The 21,256-nt window shown below is 36.6% G+C and overlaps 1 protein-coding gene across 2 annotated transcripts in view; it reads left to right on the forward strand.

Moving 5' to 3' along the window:
- LOC106870888 (uncharacterized) overlaps positions 1 to 21,256 on the forward strand; it is a 141,608-nt gene that overhangs the window by 103,611 nt on the left and 16,741 nt on the right. For both annotated transcript variants that reach the window (XM_089341819.1, XM_089341818.1), the window contains 2 exons: positions 8,275 to 9,131; positions 20,449 to 20,595. In XM_089341819.1, coding sequence (XP_089197945.1) covers positions 8,307 to 9,131; positions 20,449 to 20,595 — 972 coding nt within the window. In that variant the 5' untranslated portion in view covers positions 8,275 to 8,306. The remainder of the gene's footprint in view (positions 1 to 8,274; positions 9,132 to 20,448; positions 20,596 to 21,256) is intronic.

Raw genomic sequence — 21,256 nt, forward strand, 5'->3', positions numbered from 1 at the left:
ATGAAGTTTGTGCTTCACCAAGGAGGTTTAATATGACCGAAACATGTCCAGAGTTGTCACCCATTCTTGCCAAAATAATTAAAATATAATTATTGGGTCACTGAGCTATTTGTCTTTTCCTCACCACACAATTATTTTTGATGAGATTTTTTTTCCTGACTCCCCTACATAAAATTTCTTAACACTGGTCGTGTTTTCAATACATTTCCATAATTTTTGTTATAGTTTCTTTCTTCGTTAATTTTTTTCTCGTCTTTATTTTGTTTTTATGTTTGTAGCAGTAAATAATTTGCTGCTTTATTAATATTAATTTATGAGGATTTTTTTTTTTTCACCCAAATCATTTGTGTTAATGAAGTCAAAAAACAAAACCAAAAAAAAACTCAATTTCCTTTCGCATTTTATATTAAATTATGTAATAATTGCTGTTTGAATAATTTCTTGCTGTTCAAACAATGAAAATTGCTCTGTTCTCCTGCGAAAAAATCTGTCACTTTTAGCCATTCAAGTGAAAACACTCTTCAAGAACAATTAACGAGTCTAGAGATTGGCTCGTTATCAACTGATTGCCATTTCCTTGGTTCATTACTTAAACAATATCATTAATAAATCTTCCTCAAATTTTGTGGCTGTCTCGTTTAGTCAAATATTAATTCTATTAATTAATCAATTTCTCCCCCTCCCACTCTCCTTTCTTTCTCCTTCTCTCTCTCTCTCTCCTCCACCTCACTTTCCTTCATTTCTCCTTCTCTCTCTCCCCTTTGTGTCTGTCAGTCTCTCTCTCTCTCTTTCTCTCATGTCTTTCTCTCACTTTTTTCTTTCTGTCTCTCTTTCTCTCTCCCTCCCCCCCCCTCTCTTTCTCTCCCAATTTAAAGACAGAAAGAAAAGACCCCACCCCAAGGGATCCTATTCCAAGCCAGTGCAGGAGCCTCTACCTCCCTCTCTCTCTCCTTCTCTCCCTCTCTCTCCTTCTCTCCCTCTCTCTCTCTCTCTCCCTCTCTCTCTCTCTCTCTCTTTTCCTCCCTCCCTCACTCCCTCCCTTGTTTTGCCTCTCTCTCTCCCTCCATCTCTCCATCTCTCCTATCCTTCACTTCTAATCTAAAGATTCTCAACCAACAACAGCACCCTTCATGCAGTCATTCAGCGTGCTATAAACAGCAGCTAAAACATCCCTCAAATCACATTCTTAAAATTGAGAAGACACAAAGTGGAAAAAAAAAAAGAACTCAACGAGCCAATGTGGGAACCTCTGCGCTATTGCTTTGCTTGCTAAACATAACAGCCAAATCTCCTTTGAGTAAACCTCTATCACTTCAAGGAGGGGCAGGAAAGACACTATTATGAGCCAAAGTAGAAGCCTCTATGCTGCAGCTTGGCTTGCTAGACATAGTAGTCAAGTCTCCTTCATATTACTCCAAACTCTCTTAAGAAAGGAGCCTCTATTTTGTTTCTTGGTTTGCTAGAAAGAGCAGCAAAATGTCCCTCAAATAAACACCCTACTTTTAGATTTTAGACAATGTGGTTCTAAATATTCAAGAAGACCGGATGGGATGCTTTTGCACTGAGATCAACTAAAACAGGGTTAACCTGAGATGTTTGCCTTGCCTTAATGCTTATTGTCCTCTTTAACAATTATATATCCGCTGCATCGGAAATCTACAATGGCTCCATAACTATCGTCTCTGCTATAAGCTTGGAGCCCTGGTAATCCATTACAGCACTTACCTAGCGTACCTAATCGTTTAGATCACCTGTGAACTAAACCCCAATACTTTGTATGTATGTGTATATATATATATATATATATATATATATATATATATATCTACTAGCAGCTAAGCCCGGTTTCACCCAGTCAGAGAGTGATGCGAAGAGAGAAACGAAGACATTAAAAAGAGGAAGAAGTGGATACGAAGTGGATACGAAGTGGTGTTTGGGTGACGGATCTTGGTAGAAAAAAAAGAATGTCATGGTGAGTTAGTAGGGAGAGCAAAGCAAGACTGGACTTACATGGGCTGACAGGACGGTGAAAAAATTGCGGAGTTGAAATTAGAGCAGTTGAAGTTGCCGTTGTTATCATTGGAGTGCCTCTTGGTAGACAACATTCTTTGTCCTTTCCTCAGGTGCACAATTAGAAAGACCCTGGAGACAGCCAACATACAGTTGTGCGTGTGAGAATACTTTATCTGTCAGATTCAAACCAACCGCTTGCACTGATTGTCCCTGCGCCTTGTTGATTGTCATGGGAAAGCAGTTTGATGGGAAATTGCATCTGTTTAAACTTGTAGGTCGTATCGGAGTGGGTAAGGGACATGGGAGTTATAACTATGTCTTAGCCAGCGGCCGGTTCATTCAAGATTGTTGCCTACAGAACTCGGGAGCACAATTTTTAGATAATCATCCGCGTACCATTGCACGTTATTGGAGCATCTAAATTCCTTAGCAGCATAATTGGCGTGCCAACTTTCAGATGCAGTTCGTTAGCTGGTAGTTCTGCGGGTTCCCCTTTTGTCAGATTTGTCATGGGCTGGCCTGTCTATTTCAGATACATGGGAAGCTGGATTAAATTTTTCATGAACACAGGGGTGCCATGCAGTGGGATTGAACCAATCTTCTTCACCCCAAAGCCATACTTGTACCTATATTTGTTAGGTGTAAATAATTGTTTCTAATTGAGGTACAAAGCCAGGAATTTTGAGGGGAGGGTGAGTAGCCAATACCATTGACCCCCGTACATGACTGGTATTTTGTTTTTAACGCAACATCAATTCTACCAGTCCATCTTCTACACAATGTCTGAAAAATAGAAGTCATGATGGTCCCATTTGGAGTACGTTTGGCCATAGATCTGTTCAATCACAGCTGAAACATTTTTGATTGCCTATCTCCTTCATCACGGCTTAATTTAGGGGTTAAACAACAACAACGAAAGCAACAACATTTACTGAAGACAAGTAAATCTATCTTAAACCTTCAGTTTATTTTCATTGAACCCACTAAAAAAAAAAGGCATAAAATGATATAAAATAAAATGGAAATCAAATAAACGGTGCTATGTATTTTTGGCAGTTCTTTCCGTTATAGATTTCTATCTTGTATAAGAAAGAAGCCTTCAAAATGAAATTTAGAAAAATTTTTTTTTTCCTTAAATTTCTTTTCTTTTTTTTTTTCTTTTAATTTTTATTTCTTATTAAATGGAGAAAAAATTTGCTCTCTAAATATAGTAAACATATTTGTAAAGTGGCATTCATGGCAGACTTAACTGCTTCTACAAATTTCTTCCCCCTTTTTTGCATTTTTTTTTTTGTTTTTGTTGTTTTTGTCGTTGTTGGGGTGGGGGGTAAAAGGGAGGGAGGGAGGGTATGTTTTATGTTTTCCTTTTATACCATGCTGGCTGCCGTCACCTCCACCTCCACATGGAGAAATATCTAGAAATACATTCAATAAAATATATTTTCAGAAAAATCTGCCTTCAACCCTCCTCACCAACTGCCACAGCTTGTAGCCAGTTACATCCATAAATGCATTGCTATCAACTAAAATCAGATATGCAGGTTCAATTTACACACACTCTCTCTCTCTCTATCTCTCTTTCTCTCTCTCTCTCTCTCTCTCTCTCTCTCTCACACTCACTCTCTCTCTCCCTCTCTTCTGTCTATCTATCTATCTATCCATCTCCATACCTGTCTAACTTAGTGTGTGTGTCTATATGTGTACATGTGTATATTATTGTCTTTTCTCTCTCTCTCTCTCCCTCTCTCTCTCTCCCTCTCTCTCCCTCTCTCTCCCTCTATCTCTCTCCCTCTCTCTCTCTCTCTCTCTCTTTCTCTCTACCTGACTTCGTGTGTGTGTATACACACACACAAATACATACATATATATATATATATATATATATATATATATATATATAGATCTACGCACACAGATATACATATATCATTTTTCCCTCTTCCTCTTTCTCTCTCACTCTCTCTCTCGCTCTCTATTTATCTATGTATGCATGTGTATATATATATATATATATATATATATATATATATATATATGTATATGTATATGTTTATAGTTTTCTCTATCTTTATGTGTGTATGTATGTATGTGTGTATGTGTGTATATATATTCCTTCCTCTCTCTCCTACCCCCCCCCAATCTCCTACCTTGAAACCTACCTGTCTACCTTTAAACAGAAATAATCTGTTAGTATCAGGCATTGGAATTATAGTTATGTTTATAGTGGTGTTGCTGTTGATGGTGGTGGTGGTGGTGGTGGTGGTGGTAATTTATTTTTTCCCTTTTCTAAAATTACACCATCTTTATGGCTTTCATTGTAGGAATAAGAAATATTTTTGTTTGTATGTATGTTTGTGTGTTTGTGGATGAATGCCTGTGTGTGTCTGTGTGTATATATAGTTATATGTGTTTTTGTTTATATTTACATACACATGCATTTGTATATGCATGTATGTATGTGTGTGCGCTCGTGTGTGTGTATGTTTATATAAACTTGTATTTGTACTCACACACACATACCTATGTGTGTATATGTGTGTGTGTGTATACACATACACACAAGCCCACTAAAACCTCAAACGCTTAAACACACATACATGTTCACACATACACATATATATATATATATATATATATACACGCACACATGTAATATGTATATGTATGTATAATTATATATATATATACATATATATGTATAGTTTATTGCAGATTATATACATTACATATTATATTGCAGTCCATTTTTAAATTCCTTAATGAAATAGATGGTATGCAGCAATAATTTCATGTTTTATATGAGAAGAATGCATTTGATAGCGTCTGTCATTTTGCGAGTGTGATTTATTCCACTTAAAATGCATAAATATTGTAATGACCGTTATCAAGAGAAGCTAACTCAGTAATTAGGACAGAAATATAGTTTTTAATTTGAAAAATAGAATTAAGCAGCCATTTTGGTGTGCGTATGTGTGTCTGGTGGTGGGGGGGGAGTAGTTGGTTTTTTTATTGCTTTTTTCTGCTGTTTAGCTTTTGTTTTCATGCATGTGTGCATGTATGTGTGTGCTCATGTGTGTGTTTGCATCCGTGTGTGTGTATGTTTCCATCTGTGTGTGTGTGTGTGTGTGTGTGTGTGTGTGTATGCATGTGTTTGAAATGTGTGTTTGAAGTTGGGGTGTCGAGAGGTCTGTGGATATTTGTATACAGGAGTGTGTATGTATCTGTGTTTGTGTGTGTGTGTATTTTTTTTTGTTTTGTTAGCATTTTATGTGTTGTCTCTTGTTTACTAAACTGTTCATAGCATGTGTGTGTGTGTGTATATGTATGTCTCTGTGTGTACCTACATACCTGTCTATCTATCTATCTATCTATCTATCTATCTATCTATTTATATATTTATCCATTTATATATCTATCTATCTATCTATCTATCATCTACATATATATATGCGTGTGTGTATGTGTGTGTGTGTGTGTGTAAGAGAGAGAGTAGTGCATGTATATATATGTAGGAGTGGCCGTGTGGTAAGTAGCTTGTTTGCCAACCACATGGTTCCAGGTTCAGTCCCATTGCATGGTACCTTGGGCAAGTGTCTTCTACTATAGCTTCAAGCCAACCAAAGCCTTGTGAGTGGATTTGGCAGATGGAAACTAAAAGAAACCCATCATGTATATATATATGAGTGTGTGTGTCTGTGTTTGTCCCTACCTCCATCGCTTGACAACTGATACTGGTGTTTACATCCCCGTAACTTAGTTGTTTGGCAAAAGAGACTGATAGAATAAGTACTGGGCTTACAAAGAATAAGTCCTGGGGTTAATTTGCTCAACTGAAGGTGGTGCCCCAGCTTGGCCGCAGTCAAATGACTGAAACAATAGAAGACTATATATATATATATTCATCATCTCCTTCTCATTATGATGCTGGGATTACTTGGACTGGATGTCATGGCTCTGGTCAGCTTTTCTTTGGAATTACTACTCTCACAGATGACTCAGATAATAATGCTGCACTTTTTTGCCCCTGGTCTCGATGGATGGACGTCCTTCCTAACACCACCTCAATACATGTGTGTGTGTGTGTGTGTGTGTGTGTGTGTGTGTGTGTGTGTGTGTGTAGGGAGTATTTGTAAATGTTCAGTATTCAGGATTTCATTGATACAAAAGCCCACATCTGACCAATCACTGACCAATCACTGACCACCGCTAGCATGTCAGCCTTTGATATTTATTGTAAATAGGCTTATATTGTTACACCAATGCATCTATTCATAGACAAATGTATATATACACATGGATACCCGATTCAATTCAAACTGTAGAACCAACTCAGGGATGGTTCCAAGTATAGCAAGGTTTTTTGGGGTTTTTTAAGAAGGAAGAATGCATAGAAAATGTAGTTCCTGATATTCCCAACCAAACACAAGAATATTCCCGGCTGGAGTGCTTTTGCTCATAAATCATCTTCTCATCTCCTAGATCAGGACAGCCCTGGTGCTACATAACAACAACAAATACAGAGTGGGAGTGGGGGAAGAACCCCGGGGACAGGCAGCAGCCCTTGGTAATCTTAGAGTTATCTCAAAAAGATTTGCTTTTAAAATGATTAAAGAAATCAACAGCAAACAGCCGACGATTGTGCATGGGGGGTGGGGAATAAGTCTAATTGTAAAGTTCTTTGGAATTATGATCGTTTTGGATATTAAAACTTAATTAATCATGTTCTTTAAGTTTGCATTTTATATCATCAGTATTGCCACATTTACAAATTGGTTTTCTCATTATTCCATGATTCCTAATGGAATTTTCTGGAAGCTATTCTTAATTTAATGTCATTCATCATTTAGATGGATTCTGGTACAATTTCTTAAATGAAACAAACAAGCGAAAATAAGAAAAGAATAAAAGAAACAACAACAACAACAACAACAACAACAACATGTGGTAGGGTAGTGGTGGTGGTGGTGGTGGTGGTGGTGGTGGTGGTGGTGGTGGTGGTGGTGAAGTTGGCAGTGTATTTGTTTATGGATGCATGTATATATGCGTTTGTGTATACATACATATGTATATAGAGACACACATATGCACATTCATATGTTGGTGTGTGCCTGTATGTATTTATTTAGGTATGTCTTTATTCCTCTGTGTGTGTGTGTGTGTGTGTGTGTGTGTGTGTGTGTTGCTCCTTCCTACCAGTCTTTACCATCATTAAAACTTCAACTAAAGAATAACTTTCCATTTCACATTCATTTCCTTTTTTCATCCATTTTCTTTTCCCCTGTCCTTGATAAAGAGCCACTGTCCAAAACATTGAGTGTTCTTTTCTTGACAAAGAGTCACTGTTCAAAACATTGAGCTTTTGTAATAAACGTCCAAAACATTGAATTCTCTTCTTTCTTTTTACTTTCTCTTTCTACCATGTTTTCCCTTTTTCTCACTTCTTGCTTGACTTCTCTCTCTCTCTCTCTCTCTCTCTCTCTCTTCCTTCTCCCTCATCCTCCCCATCCTCTTCTCTCTCTGATGACTGTTTCTATCTCTGTCACCTCTTTACAAAATAAAGTATCAATCAAGTACTGACGTTAATAGAATCAACTATTCTTTTCCCTAAAATCTCTCTCATTCTTGTTGTTGTTGTTATAATTAAGGTGGCTCCAGCTGGCAGAATTGTTAGCATGCTGGGCAAAACGCTTAGCTGCATTTCACCTGTCTTTATGTTCTGAGTTCAAATGCTGCCAAGGTCAACTTCGCTTTCCATCCTTTCAGGGTCGATAAAAATAAGTACCAGCTGAACACAGGGGTCGATGTGATTGACTTACCCCTCCCCCAAAACTGCTAGCCCTGTGCCAAAATTTGAAACCATTATCAGTATCATCATCATAATGTAATCGACTTCCCCCTTGCCACATAAACTGCTGGCCCTGTGCCAAAATTTGAAACCATTATTATTATTATATTGTTGTTGATGTTGTTGTTTAACGTGGTGAGTTGGCAGAATCATTAGCACGCTGGACGAAATAGTTAGCAGTATTTCACCCATTGCTCCATTCTGAGTTCAAATTCTGCCAAGGTTGACTTAGCCTTTCATCCTTTTGGGGTCAATAAAATAAGGACCAGCTGAACATTGGGGGTCAAAGTAATTAACTCATCCCCTCCCACCAAAATTGTTGCCCTTGTGGAAAAACTTGAAACCATTATTATTATTATTATTATTATTATTATTACTAATTACATTTTTTTTTTCAATTTTTTTTTATTTTACAGAAAACAGCATTGAGAAATTGAAAGATGTTGAAATGGATCGACTAAGTCCCTCGTTGGAAGAGAACGGCAATAGCTATAGGTGTAGCAACATCAATGATAGCGGTGAACCAGAAGACGAAGAGGACGGAGATATCGGTGAAGCTGATGAGGCGGTAGAGGAGGAAATGGAAGAAGAAGAAGTAGAAGAAGAAGAGGAGGAAGAAGAAGAAAGAGAAGCAACAATGGAAGAAGCAGCAGAAATGGAAGAGGAAGAGGAAGAGGAAGAAGAGAGAGAGGAGGAGGCAGAGAGTGAGGAAATGGGTGATGACGAGACACACAGAGTTAGCAGCCCGAAACGGATGCTTGTCTCCACTTTGGAGAACAACAACAACAACAGTGACGACAACAACAACAACAACAACAACAACAACAACAACAATAATAATAATAATCATAATAACAATAATAACAATAAAAATGGTAATGGCATTAAGATGAGGTTTACAACACAATCGCATGATAGGAATCTGATGAGAAGTAACAAAATAGAAACCCCATTGTCTTTACCTGATCCACACAAACTCTATTTGAAACAGCCCCTGCTGCAGCAACAGCAGAGGCAACACCATCTGCTGTCGTCGAAATATCACAAATCGCAAGAAATGATTGATTGTTCGAACAGCAGGCCTGGCAGTAAAAATAGCGGAAGAATCACAGCACCTGGCGGCACGACTGCACGAGGTGTTGGAAGAGGAAGTGGTTCGAATGCATCCGGTGCTGGTATGGGATGTGGACGAGGTCGTGGCATAACGCTGAATATGTTGATGAAGGATGGTGTCATAGAGTCCGGTGGAGGTTGTCTCTCTTTGGAATACTTGGTAAGAATTATTTTTCAGTTTTGGGGATTTTATCTTTTACTTGTTTCACTCATTGCTGGGGCACCACTTTGAAGGGTTTTGGTCAACAGAATTCACCCCAGTACTTTTTCTTTTCTCCTCTTTGAAGCCTGGTATTTATTCTATTGATCTCTCTTGCTGAACTACTAAGTCACAAGTCATAAACAAACTTACACCAGTTACAAGCATCAGTGGGGAACAAAGATGCACACATACATATATATTGCACACAACGGGTTTCTCGCTGTTTCCGTCTACTAAATCCACTCACAAGGCTTTTGTCATCCCCACTTCTGTAGTAGAAGATACTTGACCAACCCAGAAACTATGTAGTTGTACCATTTTCTCTCTCCTAAATATTTCTTTCGGCTCCTGTATTTTGTAGAAAACAAAACTGAACAAAAGACTTTCCCCACAAAAAACCCCAACCTTTTCACCCATTTTCTAACGATTTTAATGAGTTGTTGGGCAGTTGATTGTCTTCGACTATCAACTGACGAGATCCGACATGCTGTCTCTCTCCCTTCCTCATAAAAAAATATTTCTTCCTATCCTGTATTATTATTTTTTTTTTTTCAAACTAAACTGAACAAAAGCCTTCCCCACAGAAATCCCCAACCTTTTTATCCATTTTCTATTGATTTTATTTATTGACTTGTTCGGCAGTCGACAAGTCTACTTTCTTTAAATGTCGACTGACTTATGTCCGTCTGTTGTACTGTCGGTTGTCAGATCTAAAATAACCCATTTCAAGTTACTGCATTTTATCTTAGCTAAGAAAAAGGTGGAAAGAAAGAAGAATTAACCAAAAACATTAAAAAATACAACGAATAAAATCAAATCTGTTAACTGGTGGTGAGGGAGAAGTCATTTTTTATTCTATTTCATTCTATTTTATCAACAAAACAATTGACTTTAGTTTTCTGGCAGTAAAATTGCGATCACTCTTTCCTCACCTCCACCCCTATCATCTCCCACCTTTACCTATTTTTTTCCTTTTAAAAAAATTATACTATATTGTCGTTTATGTTGTTTTATTTTTAATGATAAATTATTGTTGCTGTTAGATTATTATTATTATTATTATTATTATTATTATTATTGCCATTCTTTAGTATTAGTACTACAATTTACTTTGTGCGAGTGTTTGTGTATATACATACATATGTGTGTGTGTGTGTGTGTATATATATATATATATATATATATATATATATATGTATATATATATGAAACAGCATTTTCCCCGGCATATTATATAGACGACATGACTACTTGAGTTTAATCTTTTTTTTTATTAACGATTATTCATATTTCCTTATTAGTTTTGATGAGGTAGTGAAGGTCTTTAAACATAAATAGACTTAGGAAGGTTAATGTTCCAAACTAAATATAAAGGACCAAGTGAATATGAAAAACTTTTCAATACACACAATATATGTATGTTTATATGAATAGTATTATATTTAAATAGATGTAAAAGTTTTAGCAAAGAGACTATGCTTTCACCCTGTTATAGGGTTCAACAGAAACTAATATTTTTGATCTGTAGAAACAGTATAAATAAATCAGTTGTAAACATCTGTGTTTGTGCATGTGAGGGCACATGGCCTAGTGGTTATCATGAGATTATGGTTTTCATTCCCGAACCAGACGGTGTGTTGTGTTCTTGAGCAAAACACTTCATTTCACATTACTCTGTGATCACTTCAACACCTGATGTGTGGAACATTGCACACCTGGAAGGGTACTAATGTACTGCACAATCATTTGATCACTAAAAACAAATCACCTGTGCAGCTTCTTCAGCAAGAAAGTGCAAAACTCCCCTTGGTTGTCTGCATGTGGCTGCGTGTGCATCGTTGACGATTTTCTTTCTCTGTCTTCCCTTCTTTGGACTTTTCCTATATTTCTGATGCAGAGCTCCGCTCAAAACGTTAGATACACACCAGGGAACTGGGCCCTGTGCTCCTTAAAATGAGTAACGTGAACTAACGAAACACAAACAGCACTTGTTGTTGTCAAGTGGTTAGGGGAAGGAACACACATATATATGACGAGCTTCCATACAGTTTCTGCTTACCAAATTCACTAACACTGCATTGGTTGGTCCAAGGTTTGTAGGAGAAGACCCTTATTGAAGGTGCCAAGCAATGGGACTGAACCTGAAGCTACATGATTGCAAACTGAGCTTCTTAACTACCCTGCCATGCCTGTGGACTATATCTATATGATTAATCCTGAACACACACATTTGTATTTAAACTTGAAGTTACCCTAACTTTGCTGCCTGCCAAATACCTTATCATCATCATCATCATCATAATGTATTTTATTTCATTTCTCTTCTGCCCCATTCAAATATTACAGATATTATTCGAAACTCCCCTGACCACCAACTTCCTTCCTTGTCATCTATACACACACACACACATTCTCTCTCTTGCTCTCTCTCTCTCTCTCTCTCTCTCTCTCTCTCTCTCTATCTCTCCCTCTCTCTTAATATATATATATGTATATATATGTATATATATATATATATATATATGTATATATATATGTATATATATATATATATATATATGTATATATATATATATATATATATATATGTATATATATATATGTATATATATATATATATATATATATATGTATATATATATATATATGTATATATATATATATATATATATATATGTATATATATATATGTATATATATATATATATATATATATATGTATATATATATATATATGTATATATATATATATATGTATATATATATATATATATATATATATATATATATATATATATATCACCGCCTTCCACTATTTTAAGTGACTTGATGTATTATCACATATATATATATATATATATATATATATATATGTATATATAAATGTAGAGTGGGGTTACACACATATGTCTGTATGTATGTATTATATGTGTGTATGTGTGTGTGTGTATATATATATATATATATATATATATCATTCATTTTTATGACTTTTCCATGTCACACACACACACACCCAATTCCCCTTCTTTAAATATTGTTTAATTTTTTAAGATTTTTCTTTTCCTCCTGAATTTTTTTTTTCATTTCATTCTTTCATTATATTTATTTTCAACCCAAATTTCGAAAGCGTTTTTTTTTTTCTTCACTTTTTTCTTCTTAATTTCTTTTCTCTCCCATTTTTTTCTGTTTTTTTTTTTTATATATTCTTTTTCCTTCATGAAGAGAAAGAAATTTGATTAAATACAATATAGCATTGTATTGTCATCATCCTATATTCCTCCTGTTGTCTCTTCCATCTGTTTTTTTAAATCCCCCCCCCCCCCCGTTTTTTTGTATCTGGGTAGGATGGCGGTGGGGTGGTCGATACCGAATTTTACTGTTTCTTTCCTTAATAACATATCTACCTCTTCTTTTTTTGGCGGGGGGGACAGAAGATTCTGTATATTTGTGTGTTTTGTTTGAGGTTTTTGTTTTTCTTAGGGCTCCCCACCCCCACCCCCACTCCCCCACCCCCACTCCCCCACCCCTTTATTACTATTTAACTTTTAACAACCTTCTGTGATGTCTTCTCTCATTTAATTTCTGAACCAATACCAACAAAAAATGGCAAAACAAACCAAACAAAAATATAGAAAAAAAAATAAAAGAAAGAAAGAAAGAAAGGAAAGCCAACCGATTCCAAAACCAAAAAAGTGCTGATGGTTTTACAAAGTGACATGTGACAGAAAGAGAGAGGGGGAAGAGAGAGAGAGTGAAAGAGACTTGAGAGTGAGACAGAGAGAGACAACATGATAAGCAAGAGAGAGAGAGAGAGAGAGAGAAAAGAAACGTCATCAAATAAGAGAGAGAAAAGGGGTTGGAGATGAGACAGTGATGAGGGGGAGGAAGAGAGAGAGTGAGTGAGGGTGATGGGGAGAAATTATATGCCTAAGAAAATTTGCATTTTTCCCTGCTAAAAGCTTGTTCCGTGAGTGCTTTCCAAAGAAGAGAACTTTGCCAACGCCAACCCAGATTAGAAAAATCAAAATCTCAACCAGACCTCTGTCACAGCTGCCATCATCATCTCAACAGCAAAGGCAAACATTTGCTCTCATCACAGATATTGTTTATAAACACATTTCCTTCTCCTTTTCTTTTTCTTTTTTTTGCTTCGCACATGCATACACACACACACACGCACACACACACATAATTCTGTGTATGTATGATATATACACGCACATACATACTCACACGTATGTCCTCAATCTCACACACATTTGCACACATGTAATGTGCTCACACATACACTTACTCTCACGCATTCACATATGCATACATACTCACACACACATTCTCTCTCTCTCTCTCTCTCTCATGCACACACAGGCATATACATACACACACATATACATGTACATACAAACACACTCGTACTTACACACACTCACCCATTCAAATATACATATACACGCACACATGCAAATATACACATAATTCACACACACACATACATGCACATACATTGATATGTGCATACACTCACACACACATACACACACACACACACACACACAATCACACATATTGATTTTCCCCCACACATATTCCTTCTGTCTTAGAGGTTAGCAGGTAATTTCTTGCACTTGTTTTTAATTATTTGTTTTTTTTTCTACATTACTGTCATGTTGTTGTTGTTGCATTTGTCAATGTTGATGTTGTTGTTCCTCTTCCTACACCTGTTCCTGTTGTGATTGCTGCTGTTAATGTTGCTATCACGGCTGCTTGTTGCTGGCAATGTTCTGCTTTTCATTATCATTTTTGTTGTTGCTGTTGAAGTTAATGAATTTGTTTTTGTTGAGTTGTTGTTGTCAATGTTATTGTTCATGTCACTGTTGCCGTTACTACAATTGTTGCTGCTGTCAATATTGTTAGTTTTTGTTGTTTGTGTTGTTGATGTTCTGAGCATTACTGCTGCTGCTGCTGCTGCTGCTGTTGTTGTTGTTGTTGTTGTTGTTGTTGTTGTTGTTGTTGTTGTTGTTGTTGTTGTTGTTGTTGTTAGCGTTACCACTGCATTGAAATTACTTAATCTTCATTTATTTCTATTTTCTTCTCTTAATTATCTTTCCAAATATTTTTAATGTTTGTTTTTTGTGTGTTTTGTTAAGTTTCATTTCTTCCTATTCCAATGCGATTATTATCTCAATGTGTGTGTGTGTGTGTGTGTGTGTGTGTGTGTGTATGTGTGTGTGTTTTGTTCAACTCCTTTCTGTCACTTGCATGTTATGTAAGGGCAATGGAGGTTTAAATCGCATCTGCATGCATGGATGTGTGGTTTGACGGTTTCCTTTGCAACGCAACTTCATGGTTCCAGGTTCAATTCTACTGCATGGCACCTTGAGAAAATGTCTTTTGCCAAAGCCTTGACTTAACCCTTTAACATCAACAGCTCATACTTGCAGTGGGTTGAACAAAAAGCTATGGTGAGACAGATTTTTTTATGGCTGGATACTCTTCCTGACACCAACCCTTACCTGGAGGCGAAAGTGGCAAACACCTCATAATACTAGGAGTTTTAGAACCCCAAGTGATCCCTTAGTTTTTCCAGTGCATTGTAGCAACCCTCAATGTACGTGAGTTCAGAGGCTAAGAGTTAATTGTTTCAGCAGGACTCTATCCAAATCACTACACAGCCGTGTGTGTCTGTGTGTTTACACACACACATTATCACATTTGAAAATAACCTTTTATTGTTTAACTGGTTGCAATCATTAAAATCTGGCCAAACTGGAGCACTGCCTTCAAGGGTTTTAAATCAATCCTATTGACATGTGTACTTACTTCTTCAGTCAGATATTTTATTGATCTCATATATATATTTGATGTATGTGTGTGTATACATACACACATACATAATACATACACACACATACACACATATCTCACTACCTCCCTCTCTCTCTATATATATATATATAGATATAGATATTTATATATGCCTACACACACACATACATAATATAGACAACTATTTATATTCATTGAGATACATATATACACACATAGTTTCCTGTATTATTCATGCATAAACACTCACACACACACACAAACACACACACTGATAATGGTGTAAAATGTCTTCATTTGAAGAACAATTCATTTTGAGGAAATGTTATATGGCATTCCGTCTTTGTTTCAATGGCCTTTGTAGAGCAGCCGGTGGTATTGGTTTGGCATTTCATATAGAATTTATGCAGCAATGTTGTCTTAAACTGGAGAATAAAACTTCCTTTGTGGCTTGGGAATATTTCTATAGAATGTAGGAACTCTGAGCTGTTGTATGTTTTATACAAAATTACCATTAAATACACACATACTTGCTTCTGTGTGTGTATATAGATATACTTATACACACACACATACAGAGGCAATCATATACACACAGAACCACAAACATTCACAGATACACACACATATGATGTGTGTGTGTGTGTGTGTAGGTGAATAAGGAATTAGCAGGATAGAATAACCTTGTGGTATTTGTTTCAACTCTCTGGGCTTTGATTTCAAATCCAACTGAGGTCAGCTTTACCTTTCATCCTCTCAGGGTCAACATTTAAGATAAATAAAGCACCGGTCAGTTCCCCACCCTTCTTCTCTTTCTCCTCCCCTCTCCCCACTGTTGTGCCATCAGTAAAGGTAGAGGGCGCTCACTGCAACCCTTTCTCAAGAAATGGGGGAAAACTGCGTGAGAAGCTACCAATCACTTCTCATGATGAAAATTTATTAATTACACGACTGAAGCTCCCCAAGGATGGCTCCACGCTTAACCCTTTAACATTTAAAGCAGCCAAAATATCCAGCCTTGTTTTATGTTCAAACTGGCCAGATCTGGCCTCTCACACCTACCCTACAATGTCATTCTAAAAGTAAGCAATCATGTCATCAAAATCTAGAAGCTACAAAATAATGCAGGATTAATTCAAAGTAATATGAAACTATAGATACAAGTTAACCAATGGCTTGTGGGTGAAATTTGGTAGACAAAACCTGGAAGGAACTCATCACATGCATACAGACATATATTCATGCATACATGCACATATAAATGTATACGTGTGAGTGTGTGAGTGTGTGTGTGAGTGTGTAGTCATGTGTATTATGTGCATGTCTGCATCATTATAAAACACTTACTGAGTGCGAGGTGAGATTTTTCACTCGTAACTTTTGTACGTGTGTATATTTTTCCTTGGGTCACAGTTTATCTACCTATCTTTCTCTCTGATGTGTGTGTGTGTGTAGTCATGTTGTAGGAAAGTTGTAGAGAAATAGTTTTATAATGGAAACGAAATGCACGAGGAGAGGGATGAGTAGGATATCAGGACCAGATTAATATGAGACTCTTTGATTATCAAATTACAGTCAGATGCTATGATTTGGGGAAGCTGGTTTATTATTAGAAACATTTAAATTACCAAAGTACAGAGAAATAAAAGAAGAAAATAAGAAGAAAAAACTAAAGATTGGTTTCTAATAGCAACGGATTAGTACAATTTTTTTAAATTCTAAATTCTAATCACACAGTATATTCTAAGGAACCCGACTTTGTATTACAAATATATATGTTACTAATGTATAACATGTGCATTCTAATAAGATAGGAATGGCATTAACACAGAGAATTACTTCTCCAAGAAAACATGGGAATCTATTCCATTTATAAAAGTAGCTTAATTACACAGACATGCTTTTAGATTATGACCAAACATGTTTGGAAGCATTCCTTAGTTTTGGGGATTATAAGGTTTGAAAAGAAGGGGCACAATGTCTGTGAGTACGGGGTATTTAACTGGGTTTTCTATGTGTACTCTTGCTTCCTAATACAACATCTTGTGATGTTCCTGGATGTGATATGGCATCATCATCATCATCATCATCACCATTAAACGTGCACTTTTCCATGCTGGCATGGGTCAGACGGAACTTGTTTTTCTTGCTACTTGATGCTTTCCCGTTTAATGAGTTTCACCTGTTCCCAGGAAAGGTAAATTTTCCCGTGGCCAGACAAGTTCTTCATGGAAGTCTGGAAATGTACATCATCTTTTGTACGACAATGGTGTCCTTGTACAACTGTCATGGGATTTCAAGACAAGGGTATACACAAGCATGCACACACACACAACAGGCTTCTTATAGTTTCTGTCCACCAAATTCACTCACAAAGTTTTGGTTGGCCCAGGGCTTTGGTAGAAAATACTTGGCCAAGTTGCCATTCAGAGGGACTGAACCTGAGATTGCATGGCTAAGAAGCAATCTTCTCAACCACACAGCCACACCAATGCTAAAAAATTCATTGCAATTTCTAATACTTACGTAAAATCAGAGTGGAGGCTTATTGACTTAGTGGTTAGCGTGGTGGACTCATAAACATGAGATTGTGATTTCAATTTCTGGACCAACCAATGTGTTGTGTTCTTGAGCAAAACACTTTTCACATTGCTCCAGTCGACAAGAGTGTAAAAAATCAGAAGAAATATTGCTGAGAATTTTGCTCAGAAATTTTGGAGGGTGGGGTGGGGGGTTTGTTGATTAAATCAACCCTGGGACTTGAGTGGTCCTTTATTTTATTGACCATCAAAAGATGAAAGGCAAAATTGACGTTGACAAGATTTGAACTCACAATGTCAAGGGCCATTTTGGCTGACCTTTCACTAATTCTTGCAATCTAATCCAAGCTAGTCTGCAACAGCAATTATCACAGTTGACTAATTCCAAATTAATTAATGTAGCTGTTGATTAATTCCAAATCAATAATCTTTGCCAATTTAATAATTATTACAGCTGACCAATTCTAAATTCATGATTACCACTAAATTAATAAGTATTGCTTAATTAATTACTTAATACTAAATCAACAATTTATCCCCCAATAGACAAATTTTATAATAGTAATTATTATTAATAATTAATTATATTTATAATTATTATTGTTGCTAACAAACTCCAAACTATTTCCTTGTCACAATGATGGAATTGTGATTCCTAGACTCACAACCCATCCTCTTTATGTGATCATTTAAGCATGCTTTTAGCTTTTACTTGCGTTAGTCAGTGGACTGTGGCCATGCTGGGGCACTGCCTTGAACAATTTTAGTCAAACACATCAACACCAGCTGTCAAGCATTGGAGAGGGGGACACACAGACACAAAGATATACACATACACACACACACACACACATACTTATATATGATTGGCTTCTTTCAGTTTCCATCTACCAAATCCATTCACAAGGCTTTGGTCAGCCCAAGGTGCCACAAAGTGGGACTGAACCTGGAACCATGTGTGTTAAGAAGCAAGCTTCTTACTGCACAGCCACACCTGTACCTATGGATGCTTGTGTGTGTATTTTCTTTTAGCGTGTCCATTCTTCCATGCTGGCATCAGTTGGGTGACTTGACAGAAGTTGGCAAGCCAGGGAGCCACACCAAACCTTGATGCCCCCCCCCCCCTCCAACCATGGTTTCTTCACCCATCACTTTATAGAGTGTGCTGCATGTTCTTTACATGGCACCAGCTTCGGAGCCTTTTATGTGGCATCAGCACACACACACACACACAGACACACACACACATATATGTTTATACACACACTCAGAAGTGTGTGTTTGAGTGTTACGACTCAGAGTTCTGCCTGTGTAATTGACTGCATTTGTTATATGATGAGCAACAGGGGCAAAACTCCGGACTGAGCCTTAACAGGGGGTCATTTCGCTGCTGAAACTACATGCTGTACACTTTTCTCCTCTACCTTTTGTAAACTCAAATATGTTTTCTATATTTGTATGTATAAATGTGTACATAGACATATATATGTGTATGTGTGTGTGTGTTTGTGTCTATATGTGTGTGTGCATATATGCATAAATATATATATATATATGTGTGTGTGTGTGAATACAATAAGAAAAAGATGAAACGTATTTCATTCTGTGTTTAAAGATTACTTTGAATGTTACAAATCATGGCTTTTACTTTCTGTCATGTTGAGAGTCATCAGAAATGATTCCAATAAATACTCGGTAATGGAGAACAACAACAGCAACATCTGCAATAGATGTAACAACAACCAAAACTACAAAAATAAACACAACTAATAAAACACCAATAATAATAATAATTATAATAATAATAATAATAATAATAATAATAACCATTACAACCATAACAACAACTGCAACAACGTATTATTTCTAAATGTCTTTGAAATATAAATCTGTAAATAATGTTCAATGTTTCTTTTCCAATTTTTTTTTTATATTTATATTTTTTCCATTGGAATTTTTTTTTTATTCTTCTTATTTCTCTGTTGACAGTTTTTTTTTTTCTATCTGTTAACTACTCCTACTACCACTCCTAGCACTACCACTTCCTCTGCTATTGCTATTATCACCACTCATACCCCCACCACCACTGATCGTGATGGTAGTGGTTAAGCTGGAGATGGTAGAGGTTGTGGTGGTGGTGGTGGTGGTTGTTGTTGTGGTGGTGGAGCTAGTAATGGAACTGGTAAAGATGGTTGTGAACTGAAACCTTTGATGCAAAGTACAACCTACTGATGTGGTCCCCAACAGATTTTGTCTGATGTAAAAACACTGGGACCTCCACCCACCCACCCACCAACTTCTTTCTTCCTGATTTCAATCATTACATATAACAATCAGTTCTTTTATTTGCCACAAGGGCAGCTACGAGGAACATTACGACAATAATCTGTTCTTGAAGAGGCACAAAGTCAGAAACATTTGGGGAGAACCAGTGGGGAGAACCAGTGGGGAGAACCAGTGGGGAGAACCAGTGGGGAGAACCAGTGCCTGGCTGGTTCTTCATTTTATTGACTCTAGAGATTAATGGTAAAGTTGGAATTCGGCTTTTGTGGACTTGGAGAAAGCCTTTGACAGGGTCCCCCGATCCCTTATCTGGTGGGTAATGCGGAAACTGGGGATTAGGGTTAGGGTTAGGGTTACCTTGCATGGAAACAGGTGAGAGTTGGTGACAGGAAGAGCATCCAGCCAAAGAAAAGGGAACATTAAATGACAATGATTTCTTGTTAGTTTTTTTCTAATTCTTCAAACGAGTTAAATTAACCAATTATATTTTGTAACTATCAACATTAAGCAATTATATTTTATAATTATTTTTATGAATTAATTATATTTTAGTAATGATTTATTCTGGCTAATTATATTTATACCATCCTTTTTTTTTTTTTTTTTCTCTTTTTCTAAATCAGGGAAAGAAATTTGCTGCTGACCTTCTTCCAAATGGTAAGATCAGGTGGCAAGAAAATAATGAAATTTTCAACTCACCAAGTGCCTGGGCTAGTCACTGCAAAAAACTGGTCAATCCTTCCAAAAAGTCTGGCTGTGGCTGGGCATCGGTAAGTTTAACCCTCTTCCATCATTCTAACTAACAGACTGTCCACTACTTACTTGCTTTTTTCTTTTTTCTTTTTTTGATCCAGCTCGCAATTTCTTTTTTTTATTTTGGTGATATGCTGTACTTAGGAAGACTCATCAAGCCAAGTGGAATCAGAGTCATGGCCGTTGCTAGAGTCATGCAAATGGCACCTGTGCCAGTGACACATAAAAAGCACCCATTACACTCTTGGAGTGGTCGGCATGTTAGGAAGTGGTGGTGGTGGTGGCAGTGGCAGTGATGATGGGGGTGAGGAAAAAGAAGACCGTGGCCACAGTGGTGGTGGTGGTGGTGGTGGTGGTGGTAGTAGTGAAGTAGGAAAAAAAGGAGGGGAGGAGGAGGAAACAGAACACAAAATGTGGTACTTTCTTTGTTTGCCAAAATATAGAATAGCGCCAGATAAATAAATAGTCATCCTTATTATGTTACATCTTAGGTTTCAACAACAACAACCATAACAACGATGATGATGATGATAATAATGATAATAATAATGATAATAATAATGATAATAATAATGATAATAATAATGATAATAATAATCCAACTAAATGAAAATAAACAAAGTAAAAAATAAATGGTTTGCAAATTTTGTTTTTGAAACTTGAGATGAATCCAATATT

The sequence above is a fragment of the Octopus bimaculoides genome, chromosome 25 (assembly GCF_046866305.1).
Source record: "Octopus bimaculoides isolate indiv1 chromosome 25, ASM4686630v1, whole genome shotgun sequence".
NCBI classification, from domain to species: domain Eukaryota; kingdom Metazoa; phylum Mollusca; class Cephalopoda; order Octopoda; family Octopodidae; genus Octopus; species Octopus bimaculoides.